The sequence below is a fragment of the Fukomys damarensis genome, unplaced genomic scaffold (genome assembly GCF_012274545.1).
Source record: "Fukomys damarensis isolate Sample0158 unplaced genomic scaffold, DMR_v1.0_HiC HiC_scaffold_15, whole genome shotgun sequence".
Taxonomy (NCBI): domain Eukaryota; kingdom Metazoa; phylum Chordata; class Mammalia; order Rodentia; family Bathyergidae; genus Fukomys; species Fukomys damarensis.
In genome coordinates, this window is record NW_022900927.1 from 65,617,631 (window position 1) to 65,635,732 (window position 18,102).

The 18,102-nt window shown below is 56.7% G+C and overlaps 1 protein-coding gene and 1 long non-coding RNA gene across 8 annotated transcripts in view; one reads left to right on the forward strand and one right to left on the reverse strand.

Moving 5' to 3' along the window:
• Positions 1-18,102, reverse strand: part of Syn3 (synapsin III) — a 278,828-nt gene that overhangs the window by 200,520 nt on the left and 60,206 nt on the right. For all 7 annotated transcript variants that reach the window (XM_010637618.2, XM_010637616.2, XM_033763883.1 and 4 more), the window contains one exon: positions 10,370-10,461. In XM_010637618.2, coding sequence (XP_010635920.1) covers positions 10,370-10,461 — 92 coding nt within the window. The remainder of the gene's footprint in view (positions 1-10,369; positions 10,462-18,102) is intronic.
• Positions 551-16,896, forward strand: LOC117286156. The gene is made up of 3 exons (XR_004517313.1): positions 551-652; positions 7,979-8,607; positions 15,675-16,896. It is a non-coding gene; the product is annotated as an uncharacterized LOC117286156 (long non-coding RNA).

The following is an 18,102-nucleotide window of genomic DNA, read 5'->3' on the forward strand; positions in this document are numbered from 1 at the left end:
CCAGGAAGTGGGCAGCATGGCTTCTCTCCGCCCTGGACGAGCGACAGGGCTGTGAGGAGACAGCGTGAGAGCAGTGTGGCCTGGAGCCTCCTGCTCACAGGGCTCCACAGGACGTGGCGCTGAGGCGGGACAAGGGCCCTTTGTGTGGGACGGTGAGTGTGGAGGCGGCATCTGTGCGGCCGCTGTGTACTGGCACAGGCAATGAACCCATGAAAGCCTCCTTGTTTCCCGGCAGAAGAGAGGCGAGCACTGGGCGCAGGCTCAGCCAGGCTCTGGCCTGGGCACGAGAGGCCGAAAACCCCGGGCAGGTGCTGCCGAGCTAGGGCCCACGTGAACGAGCTTATGGTGTGCTCTGCCCACCCTTGGATGCTGCTCTGATGGCCAGCGTGCTTCTGGGGAAACTGGGGCACAGGACAGTTCTCCCACTCCCCGCGGAAATGACAGTGCAGACATAAGAGGGAGAAGCCCGAGGCCCCAGGGACCTGGGGTGAGCACGTGTGGACCAGCCTTGCGGGCAGCAGCCGGAAGGAGCCTGACACCCGGTGACTGCAGGCACATGGTGCATCGCCCAGGGACTTGAGTTCCACCTGTAACCCAGGAAGTAACAGGCTGCACCACGCACAGCTGTGCTGAGGAATAAGCGAGAAAGCAGGTACTCTCTGGTCTCCCACAGGGCCCGGGAAGAGCCCGGTGTGCAATGGAAACGGGCAGCTCACAGGTGTCTAGGGGTGAACTCAGCAATGGGTGGGCCACGCCCAGCTCCCAGCCGGGCGTCGGCCTGGACTGTGATGACGGGAGGAGCCTCCCCACACACAGGGAAGGTGGGCTCCAAGGCAAACATTAGAAAGCAACCTGTAAGAATGAGTTGTCCACTCAGCCCGCCGGGACAGCTGCCATTCTGGGCGCGAGGGGTGGCAGTGTCCACGGGATGGAGGTCCTGCAGGATGGGGGTCCCAGGGAGGACGCGACAGCTGCCTCTCGGGACACAGGTGCAGGAGCAGAGCCAGTGCTGCACGCATGGGGCTGGGGATGCAGTGGGGGAGAGCCAGGATCTCCACAAAAAGGCTGGGGTCGGGGGCAGCAGGGCTCTGACCTAATGGGTCTGGCGTGGATGGGCAGCGATGGGCGGAGGTGAGCAGGAAGCTGGCGCCTGCACCCACAGGGCCCGCAGACTGCCATGCCCGAGACAGGGCGTGACCATGCTCCTGGTGTCGGGCATCCTTTGAGAGGAGTTCCCTGGCTGCTGGAGGACGGCGGAAGGGAGCGCCTCGCCGCCCCTCCATCACGCACGCGTTATCCTTAAACCCAGCTCTGCCTTGTGTTGGCCTGGACACTGGGATGTGGCAGGAGATATGCAGGCTGCTCTGGCCTGCACTGTACGACGCCTGCGTCTCCAGACCTTCTGTCACTCGGCCCCTTCTAGCCCCACTGCCAGAGCAGGAGCCGGCTGCCCCGAGACTGTGGCCGAGAGGAGGCCCCATCGCCAAGAAGGGGGCAGCACCTGGAGGAGGCCAGCCCAGGCCGGTGCTGCGGAAGCCCAGCAGATCACCCTGCGCATGCCTGCGTGGAACACGGTGCCACCAGATGAGCTCTAACTCCAGACCCTGATTCTGAAGCCAATGAAATGGCTGTGGGTGTAGCACACGGGGATCTGGGGTCACTCGTCACACAGCGATGAGTAGCTGAGACGCACGGGAGAGGGTGCTGCAGAAACGTCAGTGGGAGGGGAGCAGATCGGGACAGAGCTCGCAAGGGACCCATCCTGCACAGCGGCGTGGACGCCTGCGCAACACTGGCAGGCGGCACCAGCAGCACAGACGTCTCGTCCCCACTCGGTCGCTGGCCCCTTGGAGAGCGCCTGTTCTGAGGGCGGGCTGATGGGGCCAGGGTGGGCTGTACCATCAGACACTTCGCGGCCATTGGGATAAACTCTGAGGCCAAGGGGTGGTTTCCAGAATGCCAGGAAACAGGCCGAACGGCAGGAGCAATATATTGCTGGAGCTCAGCAGACTCTCTGGAGGCGGTGGGCCGTCTCAGGAAAGTACAGCAGCTTCGCAAACTGCTCGTGGGCCCCAGCCCTGGACTGGGTCTCTTCACCAGATGCCTGGGGTGGGGACCCCGGAAGTCCTTCATACCCAGACTCATCATGGGTGGGAGGGCAAAGCCAGGGCAGGGGGATCTGGGAACATCACATCCTCACAGGGGCGGAGGAGCAGCAGGGAGAGGGACCCGTGACTGCGGTCACCCGACCCCAGGTACGGGTACGGGGTCTGTCAGAGCTGGAGAAGGGTCCCTGCAGTGCTCTCCGTGGGGACCAGGTTGCCTGCCTCCCAGAGGCCCGGGCAGCTGGGCCAGGACGTTCAGGGACAAGAAAGGACAGATGCTAGCCAAAGGGCCAGGGACCTGGTGAGAAGCGGCCACAAAGGAGCTGACAGGGAGCGGTTGGCCAGGACCCCAGGCCCTTCCCACCCCTTCCCATTCCTGGGACGCCGGGGCTCTGGGGCCTGGAGCTGGTGCTCTCCCTCCTGGGAGCTGGGCTGGCCTTTGGCTGGATGCTCTCTGTCCTAGCCAACTGCCGCTATTCCTACCCCCACCTAGCCAGGCCCCGGGTCTTGTGGTGGTTGGGGCAGAGGCTGGGCCGGGAGTCCCCTCCACTGTGGAAGGTTGGGCCTAAGAGCACCCTTCCTCTCCCAGTCCACTGCGAGCTCTGTCCAGGCCTCTTGTGTGAAGTCAGCCGGTCTCCAAGGCCCACAGGGAGACCCGGGCCTCGTGCCAGGTGCTGGGCGCTGACTTGGAAAAACTGCTCTTCACCTCCGGGAGGCACAGCCCGGGAGACTCGGGAAACAGCAACCGCCTGCCAGTGGGTTCCGGTGTGGAAGGCGAGACACTGAGGACCCGGGGCTGGAACAGGCACACAGCAGATGATCTGGCCCTGGGCCTCTGCCCAGCACATGAAGTTCCTCGCAGTGCCCTGATGGGCATCCACGCTGCAGCCCGATTCCCCACACCATGTGCAACCGTCAGTCACGGAGCAGCGATGCAGGCTGGCAGAAAAATGCACCACTGTGCCTAGACAGGGGCACAGCTGGCTCTGGTGGCTTCTCTGAAGAGGGGACACTGGTAGGGAGTGTGTCCAGCACTTCCCTGTGCCAGTGGCCTGCACTGCTCAGTGGTCCTTCCCGCGTGACACATTTTGAAGGCACAGTTTGCCCATCTGCACACTGGGGACATGGAGAACTCTGGGGGGCTCTGCTGGCTCCGGGTCACAGCCATGTGATAAGATCTGCGTCCTCCGCCATGAAGCTCCCTCTTCCCTCCTGCATCTTCCCTGTGCTCTGTCAGCCTGGCAGGGCCAGGAGGCTAATGGGGTGGGGTCGGCTCGGGGCACCTGACCCTGCTCCCCTGTCCCCTGCAGCCACTCAGAGCCAGGTCCATCTGCTCTGCTGCTGAGCAGCATGAGGTGACAGCGCTGGGCTCTGAGGCTGCGGTTCCTCAGTGCTGCCCAGTGTGGGCCTGGACTGGGGCCTCCTCAGCGCTGCCTCCTGGGCATTCTCATCCGTGGCTTTGCTGGCGTGTTTCCTGCCCATTTCTCAGCGAGCATGTGGCCATGTCTTTCATCACCCAAGGCTGTGGATCCAGGCCCAAGTTTGAGCCCAGCACGGCCCCACCACCCCTGACGTGTGGGTCCCCCATAGCCTGGCCGCCTGCTGAGCTAACTAGAACTTGCCTCTCTATGGAACCTGGCTGCTTCCGGTCTGCGTGCTGGACAGAGAGCAGTGTGAGGGGCACCGGTTTCACTGTCCAAGTCTGATGGTTTCAGCAGCGTGTGTGCAGGGCTCTGCCATTTCTGAGGTTCTGTGGGGCCTGAGCTTGGAGCAGCCCTGGGTTTGTGCACAGATGGTTTGTCTTTCTGACTCCATGCTTCCAACATCGCTCAGAGCAGGAGGCTGCAGGGCAGAGCCAGCAGCGGGTGCGGAGACACGGTGTACGGGACCCTGTCCTCCCTGGCTGCAGCTTACGCCCACAGGTCCTGTGCAGGCTGGGAGGAAGCCCCTGCTGGATGGTGTCTGCGTGCAGGTCTTGTTTTGCTCGGAGTACAAGGTGAGGAAGTGCATGAGGAGACACCATGGAGCCCAGACCGTGTCAAAACAGGACTGTGATGTCTAACCGCGTTATCACAAGGCCCGAGGTAACTACAGTTTTATGTGAGGCTGTGGAACAAAGCTTCCGGCTGTGCGGCGTTCTGCCTGTGTGTGGTGTCGACTCCAGAGGTCTGGGACTCGGGAGCATCTCAGAGCTTGGTTTTTGCGTCAGGGCAGCTCCACGTGTAGCTGTCTCTCCCTCCCCTGTCCCTTCACTCCCATGGCTTCCGGCTGCTGTGAGGCTCTGCCACGCCTTCCTCTGGGTGTGGCTGCTTATCAGTTCCCTCCTGAGGCCACCTCTGCACCTCACCGCGCCCCCCCCCAGGCCGCCCATGAGCTGCAGCCGCGTGTCAGAGACGGTTCCGGGATACAGAGGTCCTCAATGAGCATCTGCGGAGTGAATGCACAAACTCAGCACGCAGCTTGCTGTGGCTCAGAGGCGGCTTCTCTGGCCGCGCTGTGCAGACGGCGGCTAGAGACCTGCTGCAGCTCGGACGGTTGTCCCCAGACCCTGGCTAGGGTCGGTCCCTGCATGACTGCCCTGGGGGTGAAGCTCACAGTGCAGCACAGCAGAAGGAAGCCAGGTGGCCAGGCCACGGCCCCTCCTGATGTTCTGCTTCCAGCTGTGGGGGCCCCTCCAGTGCCGCCATGCTCCAGGCCCTGCACCGAACTGCAAGCTGGGGCAAACCTGTCCTCTTCCCGTCCTCACACCCAGGCCTTCTGCCCAGACACGGACCTCCACTTCCGCTGAGCCCTGTACGCAGATGCAGGGTCCATGAGGGTCAGGTGTGGGGTGCCACTGGGTGGGCACGGGTTCGAGGAATCAGATGCCCAGGAACACATGGCATCAGTCAGAGACCTGGCTTCGGGCCGGAGTGCTGCCACTCCTAGGTGTGACTTGGGCTCAGCTGCTCTGACTTAGTTTCTCCCTCTGTGAAACGGGCTCCACACATCGTGTAAGGGCCTCTGCCACAACTTGCCCACCTTCACTGCTCTTTGAGTGGTAGTGATCGCTGACCCTGGGAACCAGTGAGTGTTCTGGAGCAGGAGCTACCCTCAGTCACATGACTGCCGGTCCTGGATGCTGCCCAGGAAGTCGGCTCCACGGGGCCAGACACAGCACCCTCTGCCATGAGACATCCTGCTGGGCTGTGAGGATGAGGTCAGCGTGACATGCGGCACTCGGCACAGGCCGGGCACAGGGGCCGTGAGCCATGGGGACGAGCTTGAGCATTCCCTGCCCACGTGCAGATGTTGGGGTCCTCTCCAGGGTTTTCTTCCCAGGGGCTGTGGGCTGCAGCTCTTGGGTATGGCCCCGGGCAGGGAGCTCACTCCCTGGGACAGTGGCTCAGACCTGAAGCCATGCCCAGCTGGGAGGCCAAGGTGCCCATGGGGCTCAAGGCTGTAAACTGGGTGTGTGCACTCCTCAGCCAGAGCCGGGCGACAGGGTTGCGGAGGGAGAGCTAAGTGCTCGGAATGGCCTCTGCACATGGGACTGAGATAAAAACGTTTGTTAAATAATAAGAACACATGAATGTTTTATGTGTGATCTAAACTGGCTTAAACTAAAAGAGTTTTTGGTTGGCACTGGGGATGTGTGTGGCCCAGAGGCGTGAGTGACCACGCCAGTTGCCGCCTTCCTCTCCTGCCAGCTTCTCTTTGGCGCCATCTGAAGCGGCGTGTCCTCCCAGGAGTCAGAGGCCACCGTGGCTCCACACCCGGATAAACTCGCTGCCTCCACCAGGGGTCCGGCAGAGGGCTCCCAAGGGTCCCCTGCTCAGTCTGGATCCCCAGGGATAGTCTGGGTGGGAGGGCTGGGCACCAGAGAGGAGCCAGGCAGTGGCCGCTCCACCCAGTCCTGGCTCCTGTGTGGAGTGTGGAGGCCAGCATGAGTGACAGACACAGGTTCCGCTCTGCCATCTCTGTGAGTCGTAAAAGCACGGCCAGGGGTGTCGCACCCAAGCTCCAAGGCCCAAGGGGAGTGGTGCAATTCCCAGGCCACAGCCCAAGGACAGAGAGGTGCTGGTGTGAGCCACAGAGTGCGTGTCCCAGAGCAGGAGAACATGGGTCCGGGGCAGAGGTGGCCCTTCATCCACGACATCCCCGCTGGGTGGCCTGGAGTGGATGCACTGATGCTGGAGATCTTCACGGAGCCTGTGGAGCCCACACGATCTCTCACAGGGGCGCCTGAGCCATGGCTGGTGCTGTTCCACTGAGCCGAGCTGGTGGGTGGGATTCACAGTTTCCATCTCCTAGGCCTTGCTCAAGCGCAAGCTTAAAAACGCTCAGAGCCTCCAGGGCTCTGCCTTGGGGTCTTGGAAGGAAGATTCTGGGAGCCCAGAGCTCTGCTCACCACTGCCAGGCCACCGGGGCTCTGATTAGCTGAGGAGCAGCGCCCGGGGTGCCAGGGCCAGCTGCTCCCTGAGGCTGGATGGCCTGGCTGGGGCAGACAAACCGCAGTGGCCTCCGGGTCCCTGAAAAAGAGCCTTGGCAATCTCTGCAATGGTCTTCACGGACTCGGGTGTAGGCCTCCCCTGTGGCGTCCCCAGCACTGGGCGCACATCTGCCTCCCTGATGCTCACGCCAAGGCTGCAGACCAAAGACATGGACTTCTCTGGAGAAACATCACAGGAGAGTCAGGCTCCTGGGCCCGTCTGGAGCTGTGCTGGGCCGGAACCCAGGCTTCAGTGAGATCTCTGCACAGAAACAGGCCCGGGACTCAGCAGCCTGCTCTGCGGGGCTCCCCGCCTTCGCTGCCCCTGCCCCTGCTGGCCGGCATGGAGGACCTGGGGAGGGTGCCTCCCCTCAGTTGCTCACGGCAGTCACCCGGAGTCCTGGAGCAGGGTACCCACATCCTGGCTCAGAGCGCTGCCTGGCACAGGGGAATTAGCGCAGAGTCCAGGAGATCCGCTCTGCAGCCAACTGACAGCTAAGGGCACAGAGGCACCATTTCGTCGTGTGACCAAGGCAGGCGGCTCAGTCCCTCTCCAAAGAAGATAAGGGACATAGTATATTATTAATCATTAGTTTATGTTATTAATATATTATTTAAATATTATTTCTTAGTAAATGAATCCTTTATCCAACAAACCACTACCTTGCCTTACATCGACATCACCTGGAAGTTTCTTTCTCCCTTTTATTAACATAGCTGCAGGACCATTCTTTCACGCAGTAGTTTTGTGTCGTATTTTCCCATCCTTTGACTTTTTTGTGTTGCTATGTGGATTTTTTTTTTGACACAGGGTGCTGGCATTATTGGCAGGTGCCAGCACATCCAGCTTGATTTTTAAACTTTTTATATTCTTATGTTTTATATTACTTGAGTGGGATAGAGTTGAATGTTCTGGATTTACTGACAGCCCTGTTCTTTACAGACTCTGGTCTATTAATGTTCAATGTAATTACAGTCACCGGGGACACCAGTATTTAACCTCCTGCAGTTCTCAAAATGACCATGAGGGGGACACTCAAAGACAGATGGCAACTGCAGCCTAGAGGAAACACGGAGATGGGGATGCAGTTCTGGGGTTTCCACCTCTGCCTCTGAGGACAGGTCTGAGTAGCATGTGACCTGAGGGGAGCAGGCTGCGGAGGACGGGGGACATGGGCGGCGCGCCCTGGCCAGGCCTCTGGCGGGCGAGGGCCGTGGTGGGCTCCCGGCAGGTGTTTCCCAGACGGCACCGAGGGTCCACAGGAGAACTCGGCACTGGCCCTCGGGCAGGGCTCGGGCCCACGGCATCACTTCCTGTTACTCGTCAGTGCGTCCCGGTGCTTTCCTCTCCTCTCTTGCCTTCTGACTACTCCCTTCTCCCCTCTCGTTTTGGTTACCTTAGAAATGACCTCACGCATCGCAGCTTTCCCGACCCTGTTCCTCCCACTGCATTTACTCTCTTCCTCGACGTCCCTGATCCACCATCGCAGCCCTGCACGTCCTCCACGCAGCTCCGAGGCCTCACAGCAGCAGGGAGGCTTCAGCTCCTTCTCCCCGTATCACGGGCGGCTCTGTGCTCATTGGCGCGTCTCCCCTTGGCTTCCAACCCGCACTGCACAGCTGCCCTCAGCCAGGGGCTCCTCCTGACTGGCGTCTTTATTTTGTCCTCTTCCGGGGGACAGAATCATGCTGCCAATGAGTTCTGCCAGCATGGCGGAGACACCGGCACCGCGGTCTGCGGAGATGAGAAGATGTCCGTCCCGTGTCTCTGCCTGTGCTGTCTGTCTTTCTGAAGTTCCGCTGCTGTGTCCCAGTGGAGAGTTCTCTGATTCACTGCCGAGATCTTCCATGCTTCTGGTTTGGTGATCTGCGTCTTTCTGAAGGAATCACTTCCCACGGCACTGCCTCTGCCAGGCCTCCAGCTTCCCTTTCCGCCGCTGCCGCGGTTACTCGGATGCTCCGTCTGCCGCCAGGACCTTGCCAGCTCGTCTGCATTTCCCATCCTCTGTTCTCCATGCTTCCTTCATCAGGGTAAGTTCTTCAGCTGTATTCTCATTTACTGACACCTTTCCAGCTGTCTAATGTGCTCGCAAACACAGTGCATCCAGTTACCATGGTTATTATAGTTTTTCATTGCAAGAAGTCTTATTTACTTTTGATAGCTTCAAGTTTTCTGAAAACAGATATATGCGTGTGTGTGTGTGTGTGTGTGTGTGTGTGTGTAGTGTATACGTACATATATATATATATATATATATATATATATATATGTATGTATATATAATGTATATATGTTTTTTTGGTACCAGGGATCAAACTCAAGTCCCTGAACTTGCAAGGCTGGCGGCGGAACCATTGAGCTAAATCCCCAGTCCCCTATTTTTGTCTTTTTCAGACAGGGTCTCACTATGTAGTTCAGGCTGGTCTTGTACTTACTATGTAGCTCAGGTTGGCCTCGAACTTTTGGCAATTCTCCTGCCTCAGCCTCCTGAGTGTTGGGATTACAAGCATGCACCACCTTGCCTGGCACCTGAAGATATTTTTAAACCTGTTTTTTCCACGCTGGTACAGTTTTTCCAGTTAATAATCGTATCTGGCACTGAGGACGTCTGCCCTCTGAGGTGCTGTTTCTACTGTCCACTGTTCCCATCTCTTCTAGTCTGTGGCTCCTGTGTCTGGTTATTTTTACTATGTGCTGGCTCTTGTAGGCAGGGTATGTGGCTAACATGAAGCCTTGGGAAAAAGTACTTCCTCTCCGTGGGATCTGCTCTCACCTCTGGCTGCTGGGGGGCCCCCCTGCGCCAGGCTTCATGCTCCAGCTTCTGGGAGGCTGGGCAACCCCGACTCCAGCTTACCCTGCATGGATCTGTGCGGCCTCATTGTGTCGCCTTGCAGGTACAGCCTTGCAGTCTCCTCTGGTCTAGACGGGCCTGCAGTGCGCTCTGTACAGGGAGTGGCCCTGGCCCATCCTGGGCTAACAAGACTCATTTTAAATGTGTCTGACTTGGCAGAAATTCTCAGGAACAGGTGGCTTTTGTGTCTGTCTGCCTGTCTGGTTTGGCTGTCTGTCACTCTTCCTGGTCATCCCTGTCGTCATGCCAAACTGGCAGTGACCGAAACCACTTCTAAATTGGGTCCAGTGGAAACAGTGATGCAAATCACCTGGCCGCTGTTGGTCAACGCAGAAGGCCACGCTGTGTCTGCTTGGAGCAGGGCAGGCGCTCCGGAGAGACTCCTGAACTAACTGGACGCTCACCACTTGCCCAGCAAGCTCAGTGTCCACCTGTCCCCTCTGAGCGAGCGCTTTGCCTTCCTGTCCAGCCCGAGGGTGCCACGCCCTTCCTGCAGCCGGCTTCTCCACAGGCTCCCCATTTTCCGAACACACCTCTTGCCCACGTGAGCCCTCCTAAAGCCCACGCACCACGCCCTGGGTACCTGGCGAGATGGGGCTGCACCCGGAAGGATACCCTCCTGCCCTCTGCTCTGTGCTCCTGAAACTGACTTGGCAGTCTCGGGTCTGGCAGTGAGGGACCCTGAAGTTCCGCACTGCAGGAAGTGGGGTTCGGTATGTTCCCTAACACCCCACCCTGGAACTGGGCCTCCCTCAGGAGAGCTGAGGGAAACATCACAGCCTCTGCTGCGGTGCTGCTGTCACCAGGACGCAAAGGAAAAGCAGAGGGACACAGCCAGACGCAAGTGGAGCCCACTGGGCCTCAGCACTGCTCCCGGCCGGAGCCCGGGTGAGCCAGGTCCCCACTGCTCCCAGGAGGCCCTGTACCTCTGCTGCGCTCACCTCACCACCTTGGTCCCGTTTCTCACCACCTGCACGTCCACCATGCAGCCCCCAGTGACGCAGGCAGCCAGGTTCAGCTCGGAGAACTCAGCCTGGAGAACGAGAGAGGAGAAGGGGCCGTCAAACTCGGGTGCATGACCACTGTCCAGGTGTCCCAGGGCACACTTACACCCCTCACCCAGCAAGGCCACCTGAGCCCCTCCAGACGGGAAGCAAACACAGGCGGCACTGAGGCCCGAGGTCAACCGGGTGAAAGACGACATCGCACTGAAACCTCGGCTCCCCGGGTCACAGGCCGGTGGCTCACTGTCACTTCCGACCCTGCCAGGTGGAGGAAGCCCTGGCTGCACGACCGTGAGGTGCCAGGCACCATCCACACACCGCCCCTCGCAGTGGCTGTCAGGCAACCACCCTCCCAGGCACGAGTCCCGGTCTGCGCCTCTGGCCACAGCTGGTGGGGCTGGGGTGGAGCCGGGGTGTGAGGATGAGGCCCCTCCCGAGGGCCCCAGAACCCCTCAGCTCCTTGCAGGGGCTGTGTCTTTAATGCACTCGTAGAACTGTGTTTTCTGCCAGCCGCAGAGAACCAGAGTGGAGACGGAAGGGGGTCACTGAGAAAGGCAAGACATGGGGACTCCTCCTGGGCCCGCACCATCTCCCGGCCGGCTTGGCTTTGAGTCCAGGTTGTTGCTTGTTTAGTTAAAACACAGATGAGCAGTCATGAGTTTCTGCTGCTTGCACCCCAGCCTTGGGACAGATAGGCTTTCTACCCCACATCTGTTTTGGCCGCCCGGGGCTACTGCGCAGGACCGGCACCCGGCGGCTCTGAGGATAGGACTGATTCTGTGCCATTCTGCAGGCTGGGGGTTTGGGATTTAGTGCTGGGAGGGCTAATTTCTCCTCTCCCACACTCTCCCGGCAGGTGACAGGCCGGCGGTCTTCCGCTCCTTCCCACGAGAGTCCCCGCACCCCCCTGTGGCCGCAGGTGCATTTGCACGCTCAGCAGTGACCACCTGGTCCCCTCTGGAGGAGCTGTCTCCAAGTACGGTCCCTTCACAGAGCTGATTACAGCTCCTGCAGGAGCTCGGGGTGGTGACAAGGGACCTGTAACGCTGTCACCGAAGGCCACGGGCGTCTCTGCGGCTGTGACACACAACTGCTCTCAGGTGTGAAGCACCGGTGTGCAACATGGCCGAAGCATCTGATGTGAGTGAGTCTGGAATCTTCACGGGTGCAGTGGGGAAGTGGAGGCAGGCAGGAAGTGGACGCCCAGCATAGCGTCACACGGCCCACACCCCACTGCCCACTGTCCGGCTGGATGAAGCCGTGGGTGGATTAGCACTGGGGCATTTAGGGACTTACAACAACCAGGTTGAAGAGAAAAATGAGTTCATGTGGACGGGAACTTAGGGCTGCTCAGAGTCGCTGAGCAGGGTCCAGAGCCAGGCCCGCCCCCGACACCAGCAGACTCGCCCGCCACCCCTTCGCCCTGCGGCGGGTAGAGGAAGCCCACTGTCGGCGGGTCCCAGTGGGCAGTGGCGATCATGACCTGTCCTCATGTCTACCGCCGCCTCCCGAACTCAGTCCCCTCGTGCTCAAAACACCCAACCGGCAAGACCGCCGAGAATGAAGCTGCTGGTGTGTGGCAGACAGAAGCTAAAGTTGCAAAGCAGGAGAGCTGGCCCCACAGACATGAGCTGGAGAGGGAGCGGATCAGTCAGGTGGGACCAGCACCTGGACAGGACCGGGTCCCAGCAGGAGGCGCCGGGGGAGGTTCGCCCCATCCAGTCCTTGTGGAGGCGGGAGCTGTGGTGCGGGCAGGTCCCGGGTGGGGTGACAGTACCGTCAGCCTCACTCAGGTCTGTGCAGCCGACCTCCGGCTTCCGCTTCAGGTCTCTGCGGCCCGACATCCTTCGGGGCAGTGCCTGCCAGCCGCCGTGGACAAATGCTCACTGGAGAGGCCTCGCCAGGGTGTGAGCTGAAGCGCTGCTTGACTCGCCACTGCGCACCTGTGTTCACGCTGCTGACACGGAGATGGTGCACCTCCCACCCCTCACCTCCACAAGTCTTCCTGAGGCTTTAGGGTTGTGTGTGACAGGCAACTTGCCCAAGCTGAGGCACGAGGGTCTCTGTCACTACTTGTCATGATATCTCAGCAGGAACAAACTGAAAGCACACAGAGCGGAGCAAGCAGAGGAACGGCAGCCCCTCAGGCTCTCGTATGTGAACCTAAACATACAGAGGCATAGAATGTGGAGGAAGGACTGTGTTTACAGCTACAATGAGGCAGCAAGGGTGACATTGGCCTGTCATCTCCAATGAGGAGGAAACCAGGCACAACAGGCAACGCATCAGCTTGTAGCCCTCACGCAGCAGCATTTGGGGAGGGGGACTGCAGCCAGGAGGAAGCAGGTGGCTGGTCCCAGCGAGCCCGGAGGAAAGGGGTCAGAAACGCAGCCCAGGTCTCACTGAGCCGAGGGCACGGAGCAGCACAGGACGGCTCTGCAAGTCCTTGCCAGCTAATGACCTAAGCATGAAGGGAAGGAAACAGCGGCTCTGCACCCAGCTACCCTGCTCCGGGCTGGGAGTCCTGTTCTCTCGGATCAGGGATGAAGATGTGTCATACCAGCAGGGCAGTCAAAACGGTGCTGAGACTAAGTACTCCCGAACCAAGTCCTGCCCGGGGAGGGCAGTCCGCTTGCCTGCTCTGTCCTGGGCTGCTCAGCCTTGGAACTGAAGTTCCCAATTCTCAGAGGCCCCACGTTCCCAGTTTTCAACTGAGTCCCACAGGCTGGGAATTTCTGTGATCCCAGACAGCTGGCATGACATTCACAATTTAAGTTAAGCAGTCGATCTCAGACAATAAGGCAGGCAGAGGCAGGAAAATACGAGTGTGATAAGGAGAAACTGGTCACCAGCGACACGTCCGGAAGTGAGAGAGGCAGCAGGAAGTTAGAACTATTACAGACGTCCTTCATGTTTTCTAGGGTACAGAGGGAGACTCTACTGTGATGAGGAGGAAGAGAAAAATATGTAAAAATGGAAAATGGAACTTGCAGAGATTAAGAAAACATAATATCTGAAATAGGACATGACTGGTGGGATTAGCAATAAATTCAAAAGCACAGAAGAAAATGCTGGTGGACATGGAGACAAAGCAATAAAAATGACCCAAAATGAAGCAGAAGCAAAAACACTTAAAAAAATAACAGGGTCCCTGTGAGTACAGAGTAACATCAGAGCCTCATATGGGAACGTTAGATCTCAGGAGCAGGGAGAAGGAGACAGAGACCCTTGAAGAGAAATGACAATATTTTCCCCAACTTGTTGAAAACTCAAAACCCACAGATACTAAATATTCAATGAACCCTAAGTAGAAGAAACAAATAAAAATCTCACAAGGTACAGAAAAGTCAGCTTCCTCAAAAAGCAGCAATGAAGTCAAAAATCCTCTAAAACAGTTATGGGGACAAGACACACTGTGCACAAAGAGGAAAAAGACAAGGGTGTCAGCAGCATCTTAGCAGAAAATGGCAAAGAGAAGACATGCAAGGACTCCTTTCAAAGACCGACAGAAAAAAATAAAACGCCAGCCCAGGATATTATTCCAGGAAGGCTCCCCATTAACAGTAAAGGCGTTGCCAAATAGAAGTTAGGACTGGCCTCAAAGCCCAGAAATGCTGTGAGGAGTTCTTCAGGGAGCAGGACGACGGTACCCTGTCAACGCGTGAACACCACCCTACGTAAGGCAAAAATGAGGGTAAACAGAAATCATTTTGTTTGAAAACTTCCATAAAAGACAATCAGTTTAAAGCAAATGTAGCACTGCATTATGCATTTATAGAAGTAAAACTGTAACAAGGACCCTGAGAGGGACTGGGCTGGGGAGTGTGCAGCCTGCCAAGCGTCCCCTCCTGCATGTGAAGTGCAGCGCAGGACCGGCAGGCGGCTGCCAGCGGAGCAGCACACACTGCCAACCCCGGAGCTGGCCTTGAAACAGGCACAGTGAGCATGAACTGTGCGCTGGCAGCTGGCAGAATTTACTCCACGTATGTTGGGCGACCGGTCCCCAGACCGAGAGGGGACATTTCCACAGCCACGGAGATGCCGCCCACCCCACCCAGACGGCCTCCTGACAGATGAGTGAGCTCGAGCGGAGCCTCAGAAGGCGCCTGCCCTGACCCTGAACTTGCCATCTCTCCTCGCTGCTCTCAGATGCATCCTCGCTGTGTGGCGAGCAGGACCTGTTTTTATCTCCCTATAGTGCTTTCTATCTGTGTGCATGACAACAGCAGCGTATTCCTTCTGCCCGCGGTGGACCCACGGCTCTTTCAGGAAGAGAGTTGCTGACACAGCGGTGCACCCTGTGCCCCGGGCGTATACCTAGGCGTGGCACTGCTCGGTCACAGGTGGGCAGATATTTGCCTTCAGAAAACAGGGATGAAGAACCCCCCAGGGCGCCTGGCAATCTGAAACACCTAACAGCGGCACGAGAGCCTCAGCTGCTCTGTATTCTTGACAACACACGCTGGTGTGGTCCACGGTTTTAATCTTGACTACTCTCCTGGGTTCTTGCAGTGGCAGTGCACTGCAGTTTTGCTTTGCATTCCTAGGATGGTGAATGATGCTGACATTTCACTGCCAATTACAAATCCAGGTAGCCTCTTTGGTGAAGTACTTGTGCTTTTATCCGTATTTGTATTTTGTGTGTGTGGATGTTTTGGTACCAGGGATTGAACTCAGAACCTTGCACTTGTGAGGCAGGCAGTGGCACCACTGAGCTAAATTTGTACTTTTGTTTATTCCTCTCATTACTCAGTAAGATGAATATAAAAATATAATCTTTTTTTGGTACCGGGGATTGAACTTGGGTCCTCGTGCTTGCAAGGCAGGCCACCGAACCGCTGAGCTAAATCCCCGGCCCCTAAAAATATATTCTTGATAGATCTTTTTGCTGAGTATATTTATTTCAAATATCTTCTTCCATTCTGTGGCTATTACTTTCATAATTTTTAAAAAAAAAACATACACACAGGAATGTATGAAGTACTATTTATTTATTTATTTTCCAGACAGGCTCTCACTGCGGAGCCCAGGCTGGCCTCGAACTCACAGCAACCCTCTAGCCTCAGCCTTTCTAGTGCTGGGATCACAGATGTGAACCACCACACCTGGCCTGAAGTACAATTTGAGAAGTTTTTAACTTAGCGTTTTCATTGCATTTTGCTTAGAATTTTGCCTATTGCAAGACTGTGTAGACATTGTCCAATATTTGTTGCTAAAAGCTTTGCTGTTTTATGCTTCACAGTGAAGTCTGGAGTCTCACCAGAATTAATTTTTAAATATATGATGGGACACAGGAACAGCTGAATTTGTCCACTTGGCTGTTCCCGCGTTTTGGCCCCCTGCATGGAAATGCCATTCTTCCTCAACAGAAACACACGGATGGACCTGCCAAACACCCGCCGCTTCGCTGTGGCGTCCGTCCCTCATTCTCTGACCGGTTGTCCCTGCCGAGCCTGTGCCAAGCTGTGTCAATGACTAGCTTCACACTGAGTCTGGGCATCAGGTGGTACCACAGTCCAAGCAGAAAGCAACCTACAGCAGCGCGGGACAGCAGGCTGAAGACAGTAGACCGTTCTGGTCAGCTCACCCTGAGGTCAGGTCGAAAGTCTCACACACCCACTCCAGACACACAGGCACAGGCACCCGGACTGGAGGCTCCGCCCCGAGTGAACGCCTCAGACTCCTCCCTTGTGATATGACCGGCTGCACATCCTCGACTACATCCAGTCTGGGTGACCCCTCTGCTAAGGAAAGGTCGCCACACTTGTGCACCCCTGAAGACTTCGCTCTGCTTACAAATGAGCTTCGAGTGTTAGGGTGCAGATCCAGGTGTCCTCCAAGGGCTCTGAGAAGGGTGCGGTATGCATCACTGGATGCATCCATGGATGGGCTCACAGCTACTGCTGTGAGGAGGTGGCCTGGTTGGGAGAGGTGGGTCGCTGAGGGGAGGGTATCCCCTCCTCGGCCCCTCCCTTTGCCCTTGCTTCCTGGCTGCCATGGGGCGAGCAGTCCTCTGCCTGGTGCTTCCCGCCAAGCTGTTTCTGCCCCGGGCCAACTTACCATGGACCAAATGCCCTAAACCGAAAGCCAGTTTAAACCTCTCCCCCTTCTGAACTGTGGCTGTCAAGTGTTGTGTCCAGGACTGGGAAAGCAGACTAATACACTGAGTCTCAGCCCAGTTCTAAGCACAATTATTTTAACTCATTTTCCACGTTGCTGTGAACTTGAAGTGACTATCTCATTTGTATTATTTTTGCCTATTTTTTGCCATTGGGGGCAATTAAGAGCTTGTTTTCTTTATTTTCAACAGGAAAAAGTCTCCTCCACTATACTGCTCGGGAAAATAAAGATTAATGGCATTTAATTTACACTGTCAAGATTCTGCCTTAGGGGGAAAATGCAGGTCATATACTTATAAGCTATTACCTGGGGACACCAATAAAGCTAATTCTCTGCTCCATACAGATGGGCTATGTACAGTATAAAAAGGCTCTTGCTATTTTTTTGTTGTTTTGTTTTTGATTTTTTGAGACAGGGTCTCGCTATGTAGTTCAGGCTGGACTTGAACTCACTATAGAGCCCAGGTCGGCCTTGAACTTGCAGGGATCCTCCTACTCAGCCTCCTGAGTGCTGGGATTTAATTCAGGCATGCGCCCAGATATCTTCCTATTTTGTGCTACTCCAGTTAAAACCAGCTAGGGAAGATTTCTGACACTGTTTCAAATGATAACTGAAAGTACTGGACTGAGTTTCTTGCTTGTTTCAAGTTTTTACTAAACATGTGCACAAAAAAACGACAGAGGTGTAGAAGAGACTGGTCTTGATTCGGGGACCAAGGATCTCAATCTTGGATTTAACTCCGACTTACTGTATGGTGTTAGGAAACCTCTCACCCTCTCTCCTCAATTTTAATTCTCTTCATTTCCAAAATGCAAGGGCTATGATCAATTGAGGCAATTGTCTCCATGGCCTCTTTCTTGTTTATTTCTATTTATTTCACTTTTTTGAGGCAGGTACTTGCTAAGTCATTCAGCTGCCTGGGCTGGGCTCCCACTTGCCACCCTCCTGACTCAGCCTGCTAGATGGCTGGGATCACAGGCATGCATCTCCATGGCTGGCTCTTTCTCAGTCGGTTTCCTCTGATTAACACCAAACAACAAAATCTATTTTCTCAGCATACCTCTGGGAAGGGAATGCTGAACAAGAAGACTTTTTACAGGGCAGCTTACACCCAGTGCCTGGCACACAGGAGGCGCTGAACACTGTGACAAGGGCAGTGATGGCGAAACCTGAGGTCTGGTGGGGACTCAGACGCTTACAGGAAGTGGGGGAGGTAGAGCAGACTCTGTGAGAGGGACAAGGGCTGGAGGGCTGGGATGCACGGGATATCAGAGAGCCAGGGCACAGCACAGGGCGGGGCAGGGCCGGGAGGCCAGGGTCACGGTGAGGATGGAGGGTTTCACTCTGCAAGAGCCCTACAGCATTAGCACTCACATCCCCACTGCATCAGACCTCTTCACCCTGCCAAGGAAGACGACCGCCCCCCATCATGGCAGAAGTCAGGGGCTCAAGCCCAAAAAATATCAAAATACCACCAGGAGATGCAACGGGGTGACTTTAAGGATTTTCTTCATGGCAGAACCCGGGGTGCTGAAGTGGTGCTTGGTGCT